Source organism: Bos mutus, chromosome 6, assembly GCF_027580195.1.
Source record: "Bos mutus isolate GX-2022 chromosome 6, NWIPB_WYAK_1.1, whole genome shotgun sequence".
NCBI lineage: Eukaryota > Metazoa > Chordata > Mammalia > Artiodactyla > Bovidae > Bos > Bos mutus.
This window is the reverse complement of record NC_091622.1, coordinates 97,879,200-97,893,300: the sequence shown is the minus strand read 5'-3', so window position 1 is coordinate 97,893,300 and position 14,101 is coordinate 97,879,200. Positions and strand designations below refer to the sequence as shown.

The 14,101-nt window shown below is 37.5% G+C and overlaps 1 protein-coding gene across 5 annotated transcripts in view; it reads left to right on the top strand.

Moving 5' to 3' along the window:
* The window catches only part of HELQ (helicase, POLQ like), a 40,863-nt gene extending 27,329 nt beyond the window's left edge, over positions 1-13,534 (top strand). For 2 of the 5 annotated variants that reach the window (XM_070372626.1, XM_014481722.2), the window contains 7 exons: positions 711-933; positions 1,988-2,145; positions 3,469-3,567; positions 6,658-6,831; positions 7,277-7,390; positions 8,843-8,977; positions 12,308-13,533. In XM_070372626.1, coding sequence (XP_070228727.1) covers positions 711-933; positions 1,988-2,145; positions 3,469-3,567; positions 6,658-6,831; positions 7,277-7,390; positions 8,843-8,977; positions 12,308-12,415 — 1,011 coding nt within the window. In that variant the 3' untranslated portion in view covers positions 12,416-13,533. Of the gene's footprint in view, positions 1-710; positions 934-1,987; positions 2,146-2,341; positions 2,446-3,468; positions 3,568-6,045; positions 6,615-6,657; positions 6,832-7,276; positions 7,391-8,842; positions 8,978-12,307 lie in introns of those variants that run through there. The other 3 variants (XR_011464541.1, XM_070372628.1, XM_070372627.1) reach the window with 3 other exon arrangements.
* Positions 13,535-14,101: the final 567 nt, after the last annotated feature.

Below are 14,101 nucleotides of genomic sequence, written 5' to 3'. Positions count from 1 at the left end.
GATTGACTGTATTTTAGTATAACATGCTGATCTCATTGAAATTGGCTATTGTAAGTTATGCACACTCAGAGTCAGCTCTACGTCTGAATACCACCATTGCTATTATAAGTTTTAAACAGTGAGTTGGGGGGAGGAAAAAAAGGCAGCAAAATAACAAGGAAAGGAGATGGGGATGCGAGAGACAAAAAGAGGTAGAAAACTGCTGTTTATTTTCAGGTAAAATGTCAGGGAGAGTATTGCCAGATCCTGCTTTAGTGCAGACTTTCAGTTGTGTTTTCCATATGTGGTTTTTTTAATACGATTTTTAGAGCTAAAGAATATTTTCACATGTGACTGGAAGGGGACGGAGGGAGGATTTCTGAAGGAGGCCGAGTGGGAATTAGTGATAACTAGTGGGGAGTGAGCAGAGGGCACAACTTTGGAGATACTGTGAAAAATTACTCAAAAACCTAAGGAGTTTTTGAATCAGAAATGTGTAGACGTCTTCATTAAGAGTATAAATATGATAAATATATTCTTCCTTCAATTTTTTTTCTTGTCATTTTAAAATATTATAAAAGTACCTTTATGCAACTATGTAGATTTTATATTGATTTTTTATTTGAATAGCTTTGAGGTATGGAAATGAGTCCTCATGTTGATGAATTATTCATTCAAAATGATGCCTTGAATTAGAGAAGCTTCTCTAATGGTATCCTGAATTGTTTCAGATTGCAACAAACCTGGATGACATATATCGTTTTATGAGTGGTACATTTTTTGGTGTTCAGCAGAAGGTTTTGTTGAAAGAAAAAAGTCTCTGGGAAATAACTATGGAATCACTTAGATACTTGACAGAAAAAGGACTTCTACAAAAGGATACTATGTGTGGGTCCGAAGAAGAGTTCCAAAATAATTTTCATATCACAAAGTTGGGACGAGCTTCTTTTAAGGGTAAGAGCTTACCTGACTCTGACTGTGAATCTGAGGAAATGCATCGGAAAAAATAGAAATTTTCTGTAACTCTAAATTAGATTTGCAATTTCATATTAATAATAATAATCTTATCTTACAAACTGTTAAACTACTTCAATTTTTAAAAGCTGAAAAATGTTTAGAATTGCAAGTAATTACATGAAGGAAAAGATGATTCTTCCTTCTTTATGCTCGCCTCCCCCAGCAATCATACAAATCTTATTATCCTACCAAGAATAGCAGTAGCAATTTCTAGACATTTTCTGTAAATTTCATAACAATTTGATATATATTCTTCTAAATATTTTGTGTATGTATATTTATGTTTGTGTTACATGTATGTATGCATATATAGATATGTACTATATATATAGCACACACACATGCACACACATACATGTTGAATAGTATAAGTATTTGGAGGCAGCTTGCTTTCCTCACTTATAAAATATCATGAGCATCTTCACACATCAGTCCCTTTAAATCTACCTCATTTTCTTTTAGTACAACAGTCATCCATACTATGGATACCGTAATGTATTCAACCACTCCCCTATTGATGGACGTTTATACTGTTTCTGATTTTTCTCTGTTATAAACAAGGGCATCTCTGTTCCTGTATTTTTGGATATGTGTGGAGATGTTTCTTTAGGTTAGATTCCCAAGAATAGATTAATTAGGTCAGAAGGTATGTACTTACTAAATGTTGATGGATACTATAATATCAAAATGACCTCCTAAGTTTTGTGCTAAGTTACATAGTAAGAAATTGTAAAGAAATTTTTTTTTTTTGGCCGTGAGGGATCTTTAGTTGTGGCACTCAAACTCTTATTTGTGACATGTGGGATCTAGTTCCCTGACCAGGGGTAGAACCTGGGCCCCCTGTACTGGGAGTATGGTGACTTAGCCACTCACCCACCAGGGAAGTCCCTCAAGACTTATTCTATATTTAGGTAAACCAGATTTTCTTTAAAATCACTTCTTTCCTCCTTTGGTGATTATGAAAAATGAACTCTTTGTGTCTTTCTTTTAGGAACTATAGATTTGGCTTATTGTGACATCCTTTACAGAGACTTGAAGAAAGGTCTTGAGGGACTTATGCTCGAAAGCCTTCTTCATCTAATCTACTTAACAACTCCCTATGATATGGCTTCTCAGTGTGACCCTGATTGGATGATATACTTCAGGCAGGTGAGAAGATAAGATTTTGCAATACAGGCTAAAATAATTAATCACAATATGATTTTTTATCATGTGATTATTCATTTTTTTTGCTACTAAAATATATTTGAAATCGGGCCTTTTGAAAGATGAAAAGACCAATTTCAAGTATATTTTCATAGCCAGAAAAAAGACTCAGACGATAAAGAATCTGTCTGCAATGCAGGAGACCTGGGTTCGATCCCTGGCTCAGGAAGATCTCCCAGAGAAGTGGAATGGCAACCCAGTCCAGTATTCTTGCCTCAAGAATTCCATGGATGGAGAAGCCTGGTGGGTTAGTCCATGGGAACTGCAAAGAGTCAGACATGACTGAGTGACTAATACTTTTTATGGCAAGAGCATTTTTTGTTTGTTTCACTTAAATATTTTCTGTTAAATGTAAACATGTTCATTGTCGAAAAAATAAAGTAAGGTGCAGAAGAGAAGAAAGGACCATGTCTGGTCCCTATCCCCTCAAGGTGGTTACTCTTGCGATGTGGGGACCACTACATTTTCTAATGCCTGAAATGTAAAGAAAACCATTGCTGATGGTTGAGAGTTTAATTACATGAAAGCTCTATCAGAGTCACACACGGTGTCATGTCCTGTCACACCAAGCCCAGTGATGTTGATACCTGAGAAGGAATAATCATCTTTATCACCAGTATCAAGGTGGAACTGGCTGTACCTATTACAAAACCAAGTGGTAGAGTACAGTCTACTATGATTTTACTCTGAACAGGCAGTGGCAGTATGCAGGTCTTCCCAGGTGGCGTAGTGGTAACGAATCTACCTGCCAATGCAGGAGACGCAGGTTTGATCCCTGGGTCAGAAAGATCCCCTGGAGCAGGAAATGGCAACCTGTTCTAGTATCCTTGCTTGGAGAATCCCATGGACAGAGGAGCCTGGCAGGTTATAGTCCATGGGTTGGTCATGACTGAGCACATGCACACAAACACATGTATATAAACAGTGCAGTTACTTCCAAAAGCTTTCCCTCCTCTCCCTCCCCACACATCTCCTGTATGAAACATAAACACAATCCAAGAAAATCATAGACCATGGTTACAGTATTTGTGGCCATGTCTTTAAGTTCATTCAGTATTGCAAGCTTGTAAGTAAAATACTTGTAAGTAAAAACTTGTGTTATTTGTATTACTTGTAATACAATACTCACAATACTTGTAAGTAAAATTTGTGTTATTTTTCATAGATTTTATCATAATGAAAATGTGATATGACTACTAGATTTGGTTAATGGCAGACTTTTTAAAGTTACAGTTTAATTTTTCTCTATATTCTTTTTCTGTGTAGTTTAACCAACTCAGTCCAGCAGAACAAAATGTCGCTGCTCTGGTTGGAGTATCTGAGAACTTTATTGGGAAGAAAGCATCAGGTCAAGCTATTAGGAAGGTACGTACCATAGTTTTTTTTTTTCTTTCCTAAATAGCTAAGTTCAGGTAACAGAAATTAATGCTGTCATCTCATCTCCTTTGTTGATTTGATCGTTTCGGTTCACTTTTTTGTCTTTAATAAAATAATTACCACTTTACTATTCAAAACATTTGCAAACCAGAAATTTAGGTATATTTTAAAAATAATGTTATTTCTGGGTGGTTGTGATGGCCCTTTTTTGTGTCCCTTTGTATTCCTAAAATAGTCATGCATGTCTAAGGCTCTTAGCATAGGAAAAGGTAAACCTTATTAATCTATTTTTCTTAGGCTCCTTATTATGGTTTAAATCATAACAATTGTAAAATATTTTCACAATGTTATAGAAAAGAATCCTGAAATAAGTTCAGTTCATGGGAGAAAAGCTTTCTAGAAACTTTTTCTTAAGCGTCCACTTCGCATCCACTCGTCTTATAACATAAGACGAGTTTTTGGATTTTTGTTTTTGTTGGTGCTTTTCGTTGTCCCAAAGAACTACCAATGTACTTGAAGTACATAAAGCATTTTAGAAGGTTGAAGCAGAGAAGCCAAGTACTCTTGTGTGATATCTCATATTTTTGTTTTTTAAAGTTAAGTCAACAAACAAGAATCGAGTGCTGAATGCGCCACTAACTGTACAAGAAGTAAAAATATTTCTTTGGCAAACACACATTCATTTCCTGAATTAACATAATTTTCTGCCTTATAATACTTACACTTTTTTTTTCAATTTTCATTTCCTTTGGTAATCTAATCTTCGTTGAAGCCTAATGATCTTACCCACCATTTCCCTGTATATCTTTTAAATTTATATAGATATTACTGTTTCATTTTCGATAATGGAAGATGTTTTACTTACATTTGAATTGAATGGTGAGGCTGTCCCCTGTACTGAGGTATCATAAAAGTATAAATGCATGGCACTTCAGTACTCCTGTTGTCAGTATTTAGATTGGACCTTTTACCTCAGAAGTGACTATTGTTTAGACCTTCAGAATGTTGAATAAAAATATTTCTTAAACCTTTTGTTTCAAACTCTAAAATATATTAAAAAAAATTAATCTGGAGCTCATTACCAAGTAATAAACACTTATAAAATCATGTTACAATAATGCATCTGTTGAAACTTGAATCAGAATTTATTTTTGTTACATTTTATAAAACATGTCAATAAATGTTTGTTCAATTTATAATTATTTAAAATTGTATGAGCATGGATTTATCTTAATTACAAATGAACAAGTTACTAGTTTAATACTTTAGAAGTATCTTTTTAAACAAATTTCTAGAGAACTTATTTGCTTAATATCTACTTGATTTCTCCACATTGAAAAGGACCTTTACTTTAAACATTTCTTGTAAAAGGTCTTGAAATTGGCATAAAGTGACTTATCTCGCCATGTAATACAATTATGTCATTTTTCTTGGCTTAGAAAGTACATTCTAAGCAAAAATCTCCATTGACTCAATTTATAGTTAATAATGAAGGTGCATTAAAGTTGGGAAATTAAAAAGTGATCTTTTCCTAGTTGTTATTCAACTATCATACTTTTTCAGCTTAAAGCTTTTAAAAGGGTGATCTAGTATCAAACATACAGAATCTAAAACTCTTATGTCCTTCAGTGTACTCATCTAAGTTCTCAAACATTCTAAGTTCTCATCTTAAACATTCTTTTACTATAGTAGAGGATATAATTTTATATTTTAAAATTATATCCTCCCTTTTCTCTTTAAAGTTCATTCTTTTTTTCCTCTGATTTCAAGCATGCATTACTCAGTTTCTGAGTTACTTGGTATTAGCTATGAAATACTTTACACAAAAAATAATCACTAGGCACCACAGGCCAAAGCAGATATACAGAATAGAAATTATCAACTACAGGAAGCATTTCTCTTTCAGTGTTTTAACTTCTGGAAACATTAATTATTTACCATGACCAGGTTTAAGTCATAGAAGCTAATATTTACTCTTAGTTTACAATATAAACAAGCTTATTAACATATTTATCTAAATAAACACATTTGTCTAATTTATAATCAGTCATATATACATATGGTAATATATATATGTATATATATGTGTGTGTGTGTGTGTGTATATATATACACCCAGCCTGTAAGTACTACCTGGGGCTTCCCTGGTGGCTCAGTGGCTCAGACAGTGAAAGAATCTGCCTGCAATACAGGAGACCAGCAGGAAGATCCCCTGGAGAAGGGCATGGCAACCCACTCCAGCATTCTTGCCTGGAGAATTCCATGGACAGAGCCTGGTGGGCTCCAGTCCATGGGGTCGCAAAGAGCTGGACACGACCGAGCGACCAACACTCAACACTCTAAATTCTACAGAAAACGTAAAGGTTTCCCCATCTCCTTCTCGTCCCATCTTCTTTTCCTAAGGCTGCCGTCACAAATTAGCACAAACCAGGTGTCTTAAAACAACAGAGCTTTATTCTGTTACAGGTCAGGAGGCCAGAAGTCTGAAATCAAGATGCTGGCAGAGCTGTTCCTTCTGGAGGCTTGAGGAAGAGCCATCTTGCCTCTCTCATGGCCTTTGGTGGTTGTTAGCAATCCTTGTAGTCTCCATCTCACCACAGTCTACCTCCTTCCGTCTTCACACCACTTTCTCTGTCACTCATATCCTCTCTTATAAGGATATCAGTCATTGACTAATGGGCTCAAGGGCCCCCTATATATCCAGGATGGCTTCATCTCAAGATCCTTTGCTAATTACATCTGCAGAGATTCTGTTTCCAAATCAGGTCACGTTCAGAGGCACCAAGGGTTAGGAATTGAGTATATCTTTTGAGGAGGGACGGTTCAACACACTACACTCCCTACAGAAGGAAATTTAAATTGGAAACAGTTTGACTTATCTCTTTTTTTATAGACTTGGAAAAACTAATACTTTGAACTAACCTAAAGTACAATTGTTTTGACTTCGATTTGTTTCTGTAGAACCACTCTGTCCTCTCCCTGCTGTGTACAGCGTCATTCTCATTCCCTTTTATCCAGTTTGAATGTGATGTACCTTTTAAGCAGGTCCAATACATGAATTTATTTATGTCTTTCTAGAAAGTGGACAAGAACATTGTCAACAGACTGTACCTGTCTTTCATTCTTTATACTTTGCTCAAAGAGACCAACATTTGGAGTGTGTCTGAAAAGTTTAACATGCCTCGAGGATATATACAAAGCCTTCTCTCTGCAGCTGCGGCATTCTCCTCCTGTGTGTTACATTTCTGTGAGGTAATTCCATTGACTAGAGGATACACGCTTTGCATGTCTTGTTGATGCTTTGGTCAAAGTGAACAGAACTCTTTTTAAAAATATTTATTTACTTATTTTAATTGGAGGATAATTACAGTATTGTGATGTTTTTTGCCATCAATATGAATCGGCCATGGGTATACATGTGTTCCCTCTCTCCCGAGCCCCTCTCCCTAGAATTCTTCCTGTTGACTTATTTTTCAGTTTACACTCTTTGTCCTCATCCTAAAAGCGTTCTGTTCAAATCCCTCCACGTCTGCCATGTTTCCTCATAGTAATTTTGCTCAGAGTCATTGTTCATCTCTTGCTTTCCCAACTTCCAGAGTTTACCAAAGGGTGAGTCCTTTCTAAGCCCCCTACCACACATACTGGATTCTGAAATAACTTACGACATTTCAATTCTGCAAATCTCTGTGTTTTGCAGGAGCTTGAGGAGTTCTGGGTTTACAGGGCCCTTTTGGGAGAACTCACCAAGAAGCTGACCTACTGTGTAAAGGCAGAGCTAATCCCACTCATGGAAGTGACTGGGGTTTTAGAGGTTAGTAACTTCTTAGCTCCCCAACTGAGATGATTTCAGCTCACAGAAAAATCAGGTTTTACTTTTGTGTCACAGGGTAAGTGGCAACAATAGCCATATTGCTCATTTATCACAGGAATCTGTTGTATTTGTTTTTAATAAATTGCTGCCATGGCCTCCCCGAAATCCCTGTCAATCCAGAAGCAGTCCTGATGAAAAATCACATTTGTGGATAAATGTAACGGTAGAAACAGGGTGATTCTCCCCAAGTGCATGCGCCACCCCTCTTTGCTCCAAGCATGCGTGTGTGCCGTGCCTTCCTCCTCTCCAGCAGAGACTCACCTGCTGTGAGTTTAGACAGTGCTTGTGGAAGGTGGTGGCCACTCAGTGGCAGTGAGAGTCATTTTCATTTTCTAAGAGAATGAGATGAAGGTTTCCTCGGCTGGTTTCTCAGCTTTCTATTTTTGATCAACCCTTGTTTTCTGTTTATTCTGTTATTAAGTTCTTAAACCAGAGGAATTCTGCTTGGGAAAGCGTGCACACACATACACACACTCACACACACACTCCAGGGAGTAGAGTGTAGATAGTGAGAACATTCTAGGGATACTGAACTAAAACATTTGATTGGGGATCTGAACTAATGCCCCTTCCCCAAGTGCCCTAAGGATTTTTTTATTTCTGTTTTTTTAATATTTAATTTATTTATTTTTACTGTGTTGGGTCTTATTTGGGGCGTGGGGTATCTTCATTGTGGCACGTGGGACCTGTCGTGGCACGTGACTTTCTCTCTGTGGCACGTGGGCTTAGTTGCCCCACAGCATGTGGGATCCTAACCTTAACCAGGGATTGAACCCACATCTTCTGCATTGGAAGGTGGATTCTTAACCACTGGATCACCAGGGAAGTCCCCAGGTTTCTAATTTCTGATTGCTGCTGCTAAGTCGCTTCAGTTGTGTCCGACTCTGTGCGACCCAATAGACGGCAACCCACCAGTCTCCCCCATCTCTGGGATTCTCCAGGCAAGAACACTGGAGTGGGTTGCCATTTCCTTCTCCAATGCATGAAAGTGAAAAGTGAAAGTGAAGTCGCTCAGTTGTGTCTGACTCTTCACGACCCCATGGACTGCAGCCCACCAGGCTTCTCCACCCATGGGATTTTCCAGGCAAGAGTACTAGAGTGAGTTGCCACTGCCTTCTCCGATTTCTGATTGCAGCACACATCAATTGACTTCACCTGCACAGAAAGCTAGCTCTCTTGCAGTCAGATTGGAGCCACCCAAATTATTTTAAAATTCTTTTAAAACACTTTTAAAATTCCTTCAGATTCTGATGTGTCATCTTTTCATATTTACTTTATTATCTTAGTTTATTCCTATCTCTTGCAAGTGAATTTTTCCCTTCAGTGAAATCCTTAATTATTTTTTCCTAATCCCCAATTCTGATCCTAATGATTTTTATAAATACTTTTCAGGGACGAGCAAGACAGTTATACAATGCAGGTTATAAAAGTCTAACGCACTTAGCTAATGCAAATCCTGAAGTGCTGATAAGGACAATTGATCATTTATCAAGACGCCAGGCCAAGCAAATTGTTTCATCAGCCAAGGTAAGCAAACAAGGCATTTTTTAATCTTTATGATATTTTACAGTTATCTCCTTATACTTTAGACATATTAACTATAGGCACAAAAATATATATTCACATATGTGGATAAAAATAGTGCACATGTTATGATACAAGGCTTGTTAAAAAGAGAAAAAGGATCTCCCAAAAAATAAAGGCACTTTTAAGAGTTCACTGACATATAAGGAACTCTGAACTCATTAAATTCCGCCTCCTACTACTCTTGTCACAGAAATCCTTTCCTCAGCATCCCCAACATCTGGTCTTCTCACCTTTAAACACCCCCACTGACAAGGAATTTACAACCTGGAGAACTAAGTTCTATTTTTGGACTCAGTGTTACAAACAGCATCCCAGTATAATGAGGCTGCCTTAAAATGCCTACCATGGTATCGTAGTACTACCGTCTGCAACCAGGCTCTTTTTTTGTTCGTTTGGTGGTTTTTCACATGCTTGAAAACAGCTCTTGTTGCCCCCAAAGGTTTCTCTTTTCTGTTTCTTTCACCTGTAGTCAACAGTCTACTTTTAGGTTATTCACTCTCCTGGTTACACTTTGCTAGTTGCAACCCAGTTTGTCACTACCCTCCTGCCCCATGTGGGTAAATCCGTTACACAGCAGTTAGGGGTTATTTGGCCGCCCAGGTGGCTCAGCAGTAAAGAATTCACCTGCCAGTGCAGGAGACATAGGTTCAATCCCTGGGTCAAGAACATCCCCTGGAGAAGGAAAAGGCAACCCACTCTAGTATTCTTGCCTGGAAAATCCAATGCACAGAGCAGCCTGGCAGGCTACAGTCCATGGCATCGTGTCTAAGAGTTGGACACAATTTAACAACTCAATAGCAAGGGATTATTTCCTTCTTGATCTCAACTATATTTCCATCCTTGTGGTCTGAAATTGTATAGTTGTGTGTGTGTGTGTGTTTTAAGTTCATTGTTATACTATTGTCATATATAAATCGAACTGACTGAAAAGTAGTTTCCAGCTTACTTTTTTGAAAGGCTCTCCCATTGTTTGTATTACTGTGATTGATCTTCGTGACAGCCCTCTCAGGACACTACAACTTGTCCTATTAAATAAGGAGTTCTTTGGGTTGATAGGGTTGAAATTGTAGTTATTTTATTGCTGGAGCACCTAGCACGGTATTCAGCCTATAGTAGATGTTTAACAAATATTTGAATAAATAAATAAATGAGATTTAAAGAAATGAAGTGATTTACCCAAGGAAACATAGCTAGTCAGTAAGTAGTAGAGCAAGACTATAGTGTTAGACTATATATTATTAAAGATACAAAGGGGAACTTCCATGGTGGTCTGGGAGTTAAGACTTGGCCTTCCAGTGCAGGGGGTATGGGTTCAATCCCTGGTCTGAGAGCTAAGATGTCACATGCCTTACAGCCAAAATACCAAAACATAAAACGTAAGCAATATTGTAACAAATTTAATAAAGACTTTTAAAGTGGTCCACATCAAAAAAAAAAAAAAAAGTATACAAAGGGAGCTGCAGTATCGATGGCCAAAATATTTAATAAGTGACTTTAAATGTTAAAAGTATTAGACAACTTCAGGCACAATAATGTGCATAGTGTTATGCTTTATATCAAATTGGTAGAGAAAGTGGTTTTTTTTCTTCTCTGATTTTTATTGAGCTTTTTGTTATAAAATGTTGTAAGAGAAATAATGCAAGTATTTCACACCAATATACACAAACCCAGCTGCAACAAATACCAACATTTGATTTCCATTGTTTTTAAAGAAAGGAGAAAAATCATTATTCAAATATTCATTGACATCTACTATGTACCAGTTTAGAAATAGGTTAGAAATAGTTTCTTTGTTTATTATGCTCCTTTTGAAATTAACCATATTAGTTTTAGGAGCTTGAATAAAAGTTTTCTTTGAAACACTGATAGTGACAGCTTATGGTAAATGGTGCCGCTGGATTTGTGGTCTTTGAAGGAGAAGATTTAACTCCGGGACCAAAGAAGATTCTCAGTCACTCAGAGCTTTGTGTGCAAAATTTTATTTTAAGGTGACAGAACAGAGAAAGCTTCTGACATAGACATCAGAAGTGGGTAGAAAGAGTACCTGCCTCACTAGTTTAAGTGGGGCCTTATATACTTCTCAACTGGCTGCTGAGAACAGATAAAAAGAATACCTCAAGGTTGTAAGAGTTCCACCAGCCCCTTTCCCAAGGCATGCATCCTGAGATGACTTTGGCACAAGATGAGCCAGGGAGAATAGGTCCAGGGCCAGGTCTCTGGGCTGGATACACTGTTGCTGTGTAATCAGGGGTACAAGTCTGAGAAACAGGTTCCCAGGCAGGATTTTTAACAATTATAATCATTTAACATAGAGCCTAAGAAAAGCATTTCCATGAGTAAGACATTGTGCTGTGTGATCATTAGTTCAGGACCTATAGAAAGCCTAATGTATATGGCAAGATACATTGTCACACAAGGCTTAAGGAAAGCATGAGCCAGTATATTCACCTCCTCCTTCAGTTCAGTTCAGTTCAGTTCAGTTGCTCAGTCATGTCCGACTCTTTGACCCCATGAACTGTAGCTCGCCAGGCCTCCCTGTCCATCACCAACTCCCAGAGCTCGCTCAGACTCATGTCCATCAAGTCGATGATGCCATCCAGCTCCCGGAGCTTGCTCAAACTCATATCCATCAAGTCGGTGATGCCATCCAACCATCTCATCCTCTGTCATCCCCTTCTCCTCCTGCCTTCAGTCTTTCCCAGCATCAGAGTCTTTTCCAATGAGTCAGTTCTTCGCATCAGGTGGCCAAAGTATTGGAGCTTCAGCTTCAGCATCAGTGCTTCCGATGAATATTCAGGACTGATTTCCTTTAGGATTGACTGGTTTGATCCCTAAAGGGCCCCAAGCTTTAACTCTCTCAATAGGTTTTTAAAAGATAGCATACTAAACTGTGAGGATTAATAAAATCTATATATATAGGGTAACATTTTTAAGAACCAATTAAATTTTTTCAAACCTGTCTTAAATTTTATAGGTTAAAAGTTAATTTTAAGTGGCTGAGTCTTCAATAAAACAAACCTTTGAGAGTATTAAAGCTCCATTATTTTTGGTATACCAAATGTAGTGATCAGCTAAAATGGCTTTAAATGCCTCAGCTTCATTTACTATAATTGCTGTTCTTAAGTGACCATTTTTCAATCTCATTATTAATTTTAATGTCTAGATTATGCTGATACATAAGGATTCAGGTATTGAATAGATGGTGGTAAAATGTTAGCAGTTCCCTAACAATGCATATTTTTACTTCACATCTTGATTTTTTTATTGTAGATGCTGTTGCATGAGAAAGCAGAGGCTTTGCAAGAAGAAGTAGAAGAATTATTGAGATTGCCTTCTGATTTCCCTGGTCTTGTGGCCTCTTCTACTGAAAAGGCATGAAGCTATCTGAGGAGCATTTTTAAGTATGAATTATTTATTGTACATGCATTTTATTAAAGCTCTCCTATAAGTTATAAATGAAAAAAATATATTTTAACTATATATATTAAGAACTGTGGCTGATGTTTGAATAGTCCTCTCATCCATACTTACATAAATAATTATGCATTATTTCTCTAATGAAAAGTCTGGCATCCACCACAAAATGAAATCCCAAGTTTCCCAGCATATCCCCAGCGTACCTTTGCAACCAGACCTTTCATTATCCTCCTACCCATTTCTTTCATCAAACTTAACTATTTGCAGTCCCAGAATTTTCCCTGGGATTCACAAACCCACTGTTTCCTATCTGCCTTAAACTATTCCAAGTGCATGGAAAATTATCTTTAAAATGGATTATATACTTTGTTTCAACTAAAAATGCTCAAATACTGTCTCCTGTATGAAATTGTCCAAGTTCAGCCTTATCCCCACCCCATCCATGGGTTCTTTCCCTCCTCTAATGATTGTGAGCCCCTCACTCATGTCCAGGTCTTCATAATGCTTTATATAATGTCTGAAATCCCCTGGAGGGCCAAGACCTGTGTTATGGTCTTTGTATGCCACATAGCACCTACACAATTTGCTGCACAAAGTAAGGACCTCTGTGAAAAATGAATTCTTACTCAAATTGATAATTTAAAGATTCTCTTTAAACACAACTTAAATATTACTTTTTCCCCCTCCCTTTTCTGATTCTTAGCTCAAATGTAGATGACTGGTTAAACTGGGAAAAGAGTAATAACTATTATTATTTACAAGTACTAAACTGGTTTAGTTAAAGCTTCCCTCACATGTCTGAGAGACACCCATTGGCAACTTTGCAGATAGATCCACAGTCTCAGTTCTCTGTGCCTCAACATTTAGCTCATTGTAATATGGGCACACCTCAGAGATGTTAAGAGTTCAGTTCCAGACCACCACAAAAAAGTGATTGTTGCAATAAAACAAGTCATATGAATTTTTTGGCTTCCCAATAAAGTTATGTTTACACTATACCAAAATCTATTATGTGTGCAATAGTATTATGCCTAAAAGAAAACAACATATATACCTTAATAAAAAATATTGTTGAAAAACTCTAACCATCATCTGAGCCTTTGCTGAGTTGTAATCTTTTTTCGACAGTAACATCAAAGATGACATTAACAAATGTAAGAATAATGACAGAGTTTGAAATATTATTAGAATTACCAAAATGTAACACAAAGATGCAAAGTGAGCAGATGCCGTTGGAAAAATGATGCTGACAAAATTAGAGTAATTGGACCAAGGTCGTGTACTATTGATATTTGTTGCAAAGCAGGGACTTCGGACCTGGACGATCCCAATCTAAAGTCCATGCATGCATGCTCAGTCACGTCGACTCTTTGCAACCCCACAGACTGTGGCCCACCAGGCTCCTCCGTCCACCGTCCATGGGATTTCCCAGGCAAGAATACTGAAGTGGATTGCCATTTCCTCCTCCAGGGGATCTTCCTGATTCAGGGATCAAACCTGCATCTCCTGCATTGGCAGGCAGGTTCTTTACCACTGAGCCGCCTGGGATGCCAAAGCCTGTGCACTTAACCATTATACAGTCTGGCCTTGGTAGAATTTTCCCCATTTTGTCCTTCCTGAGTGTCTCTTTCACCTGACCTTGATTTT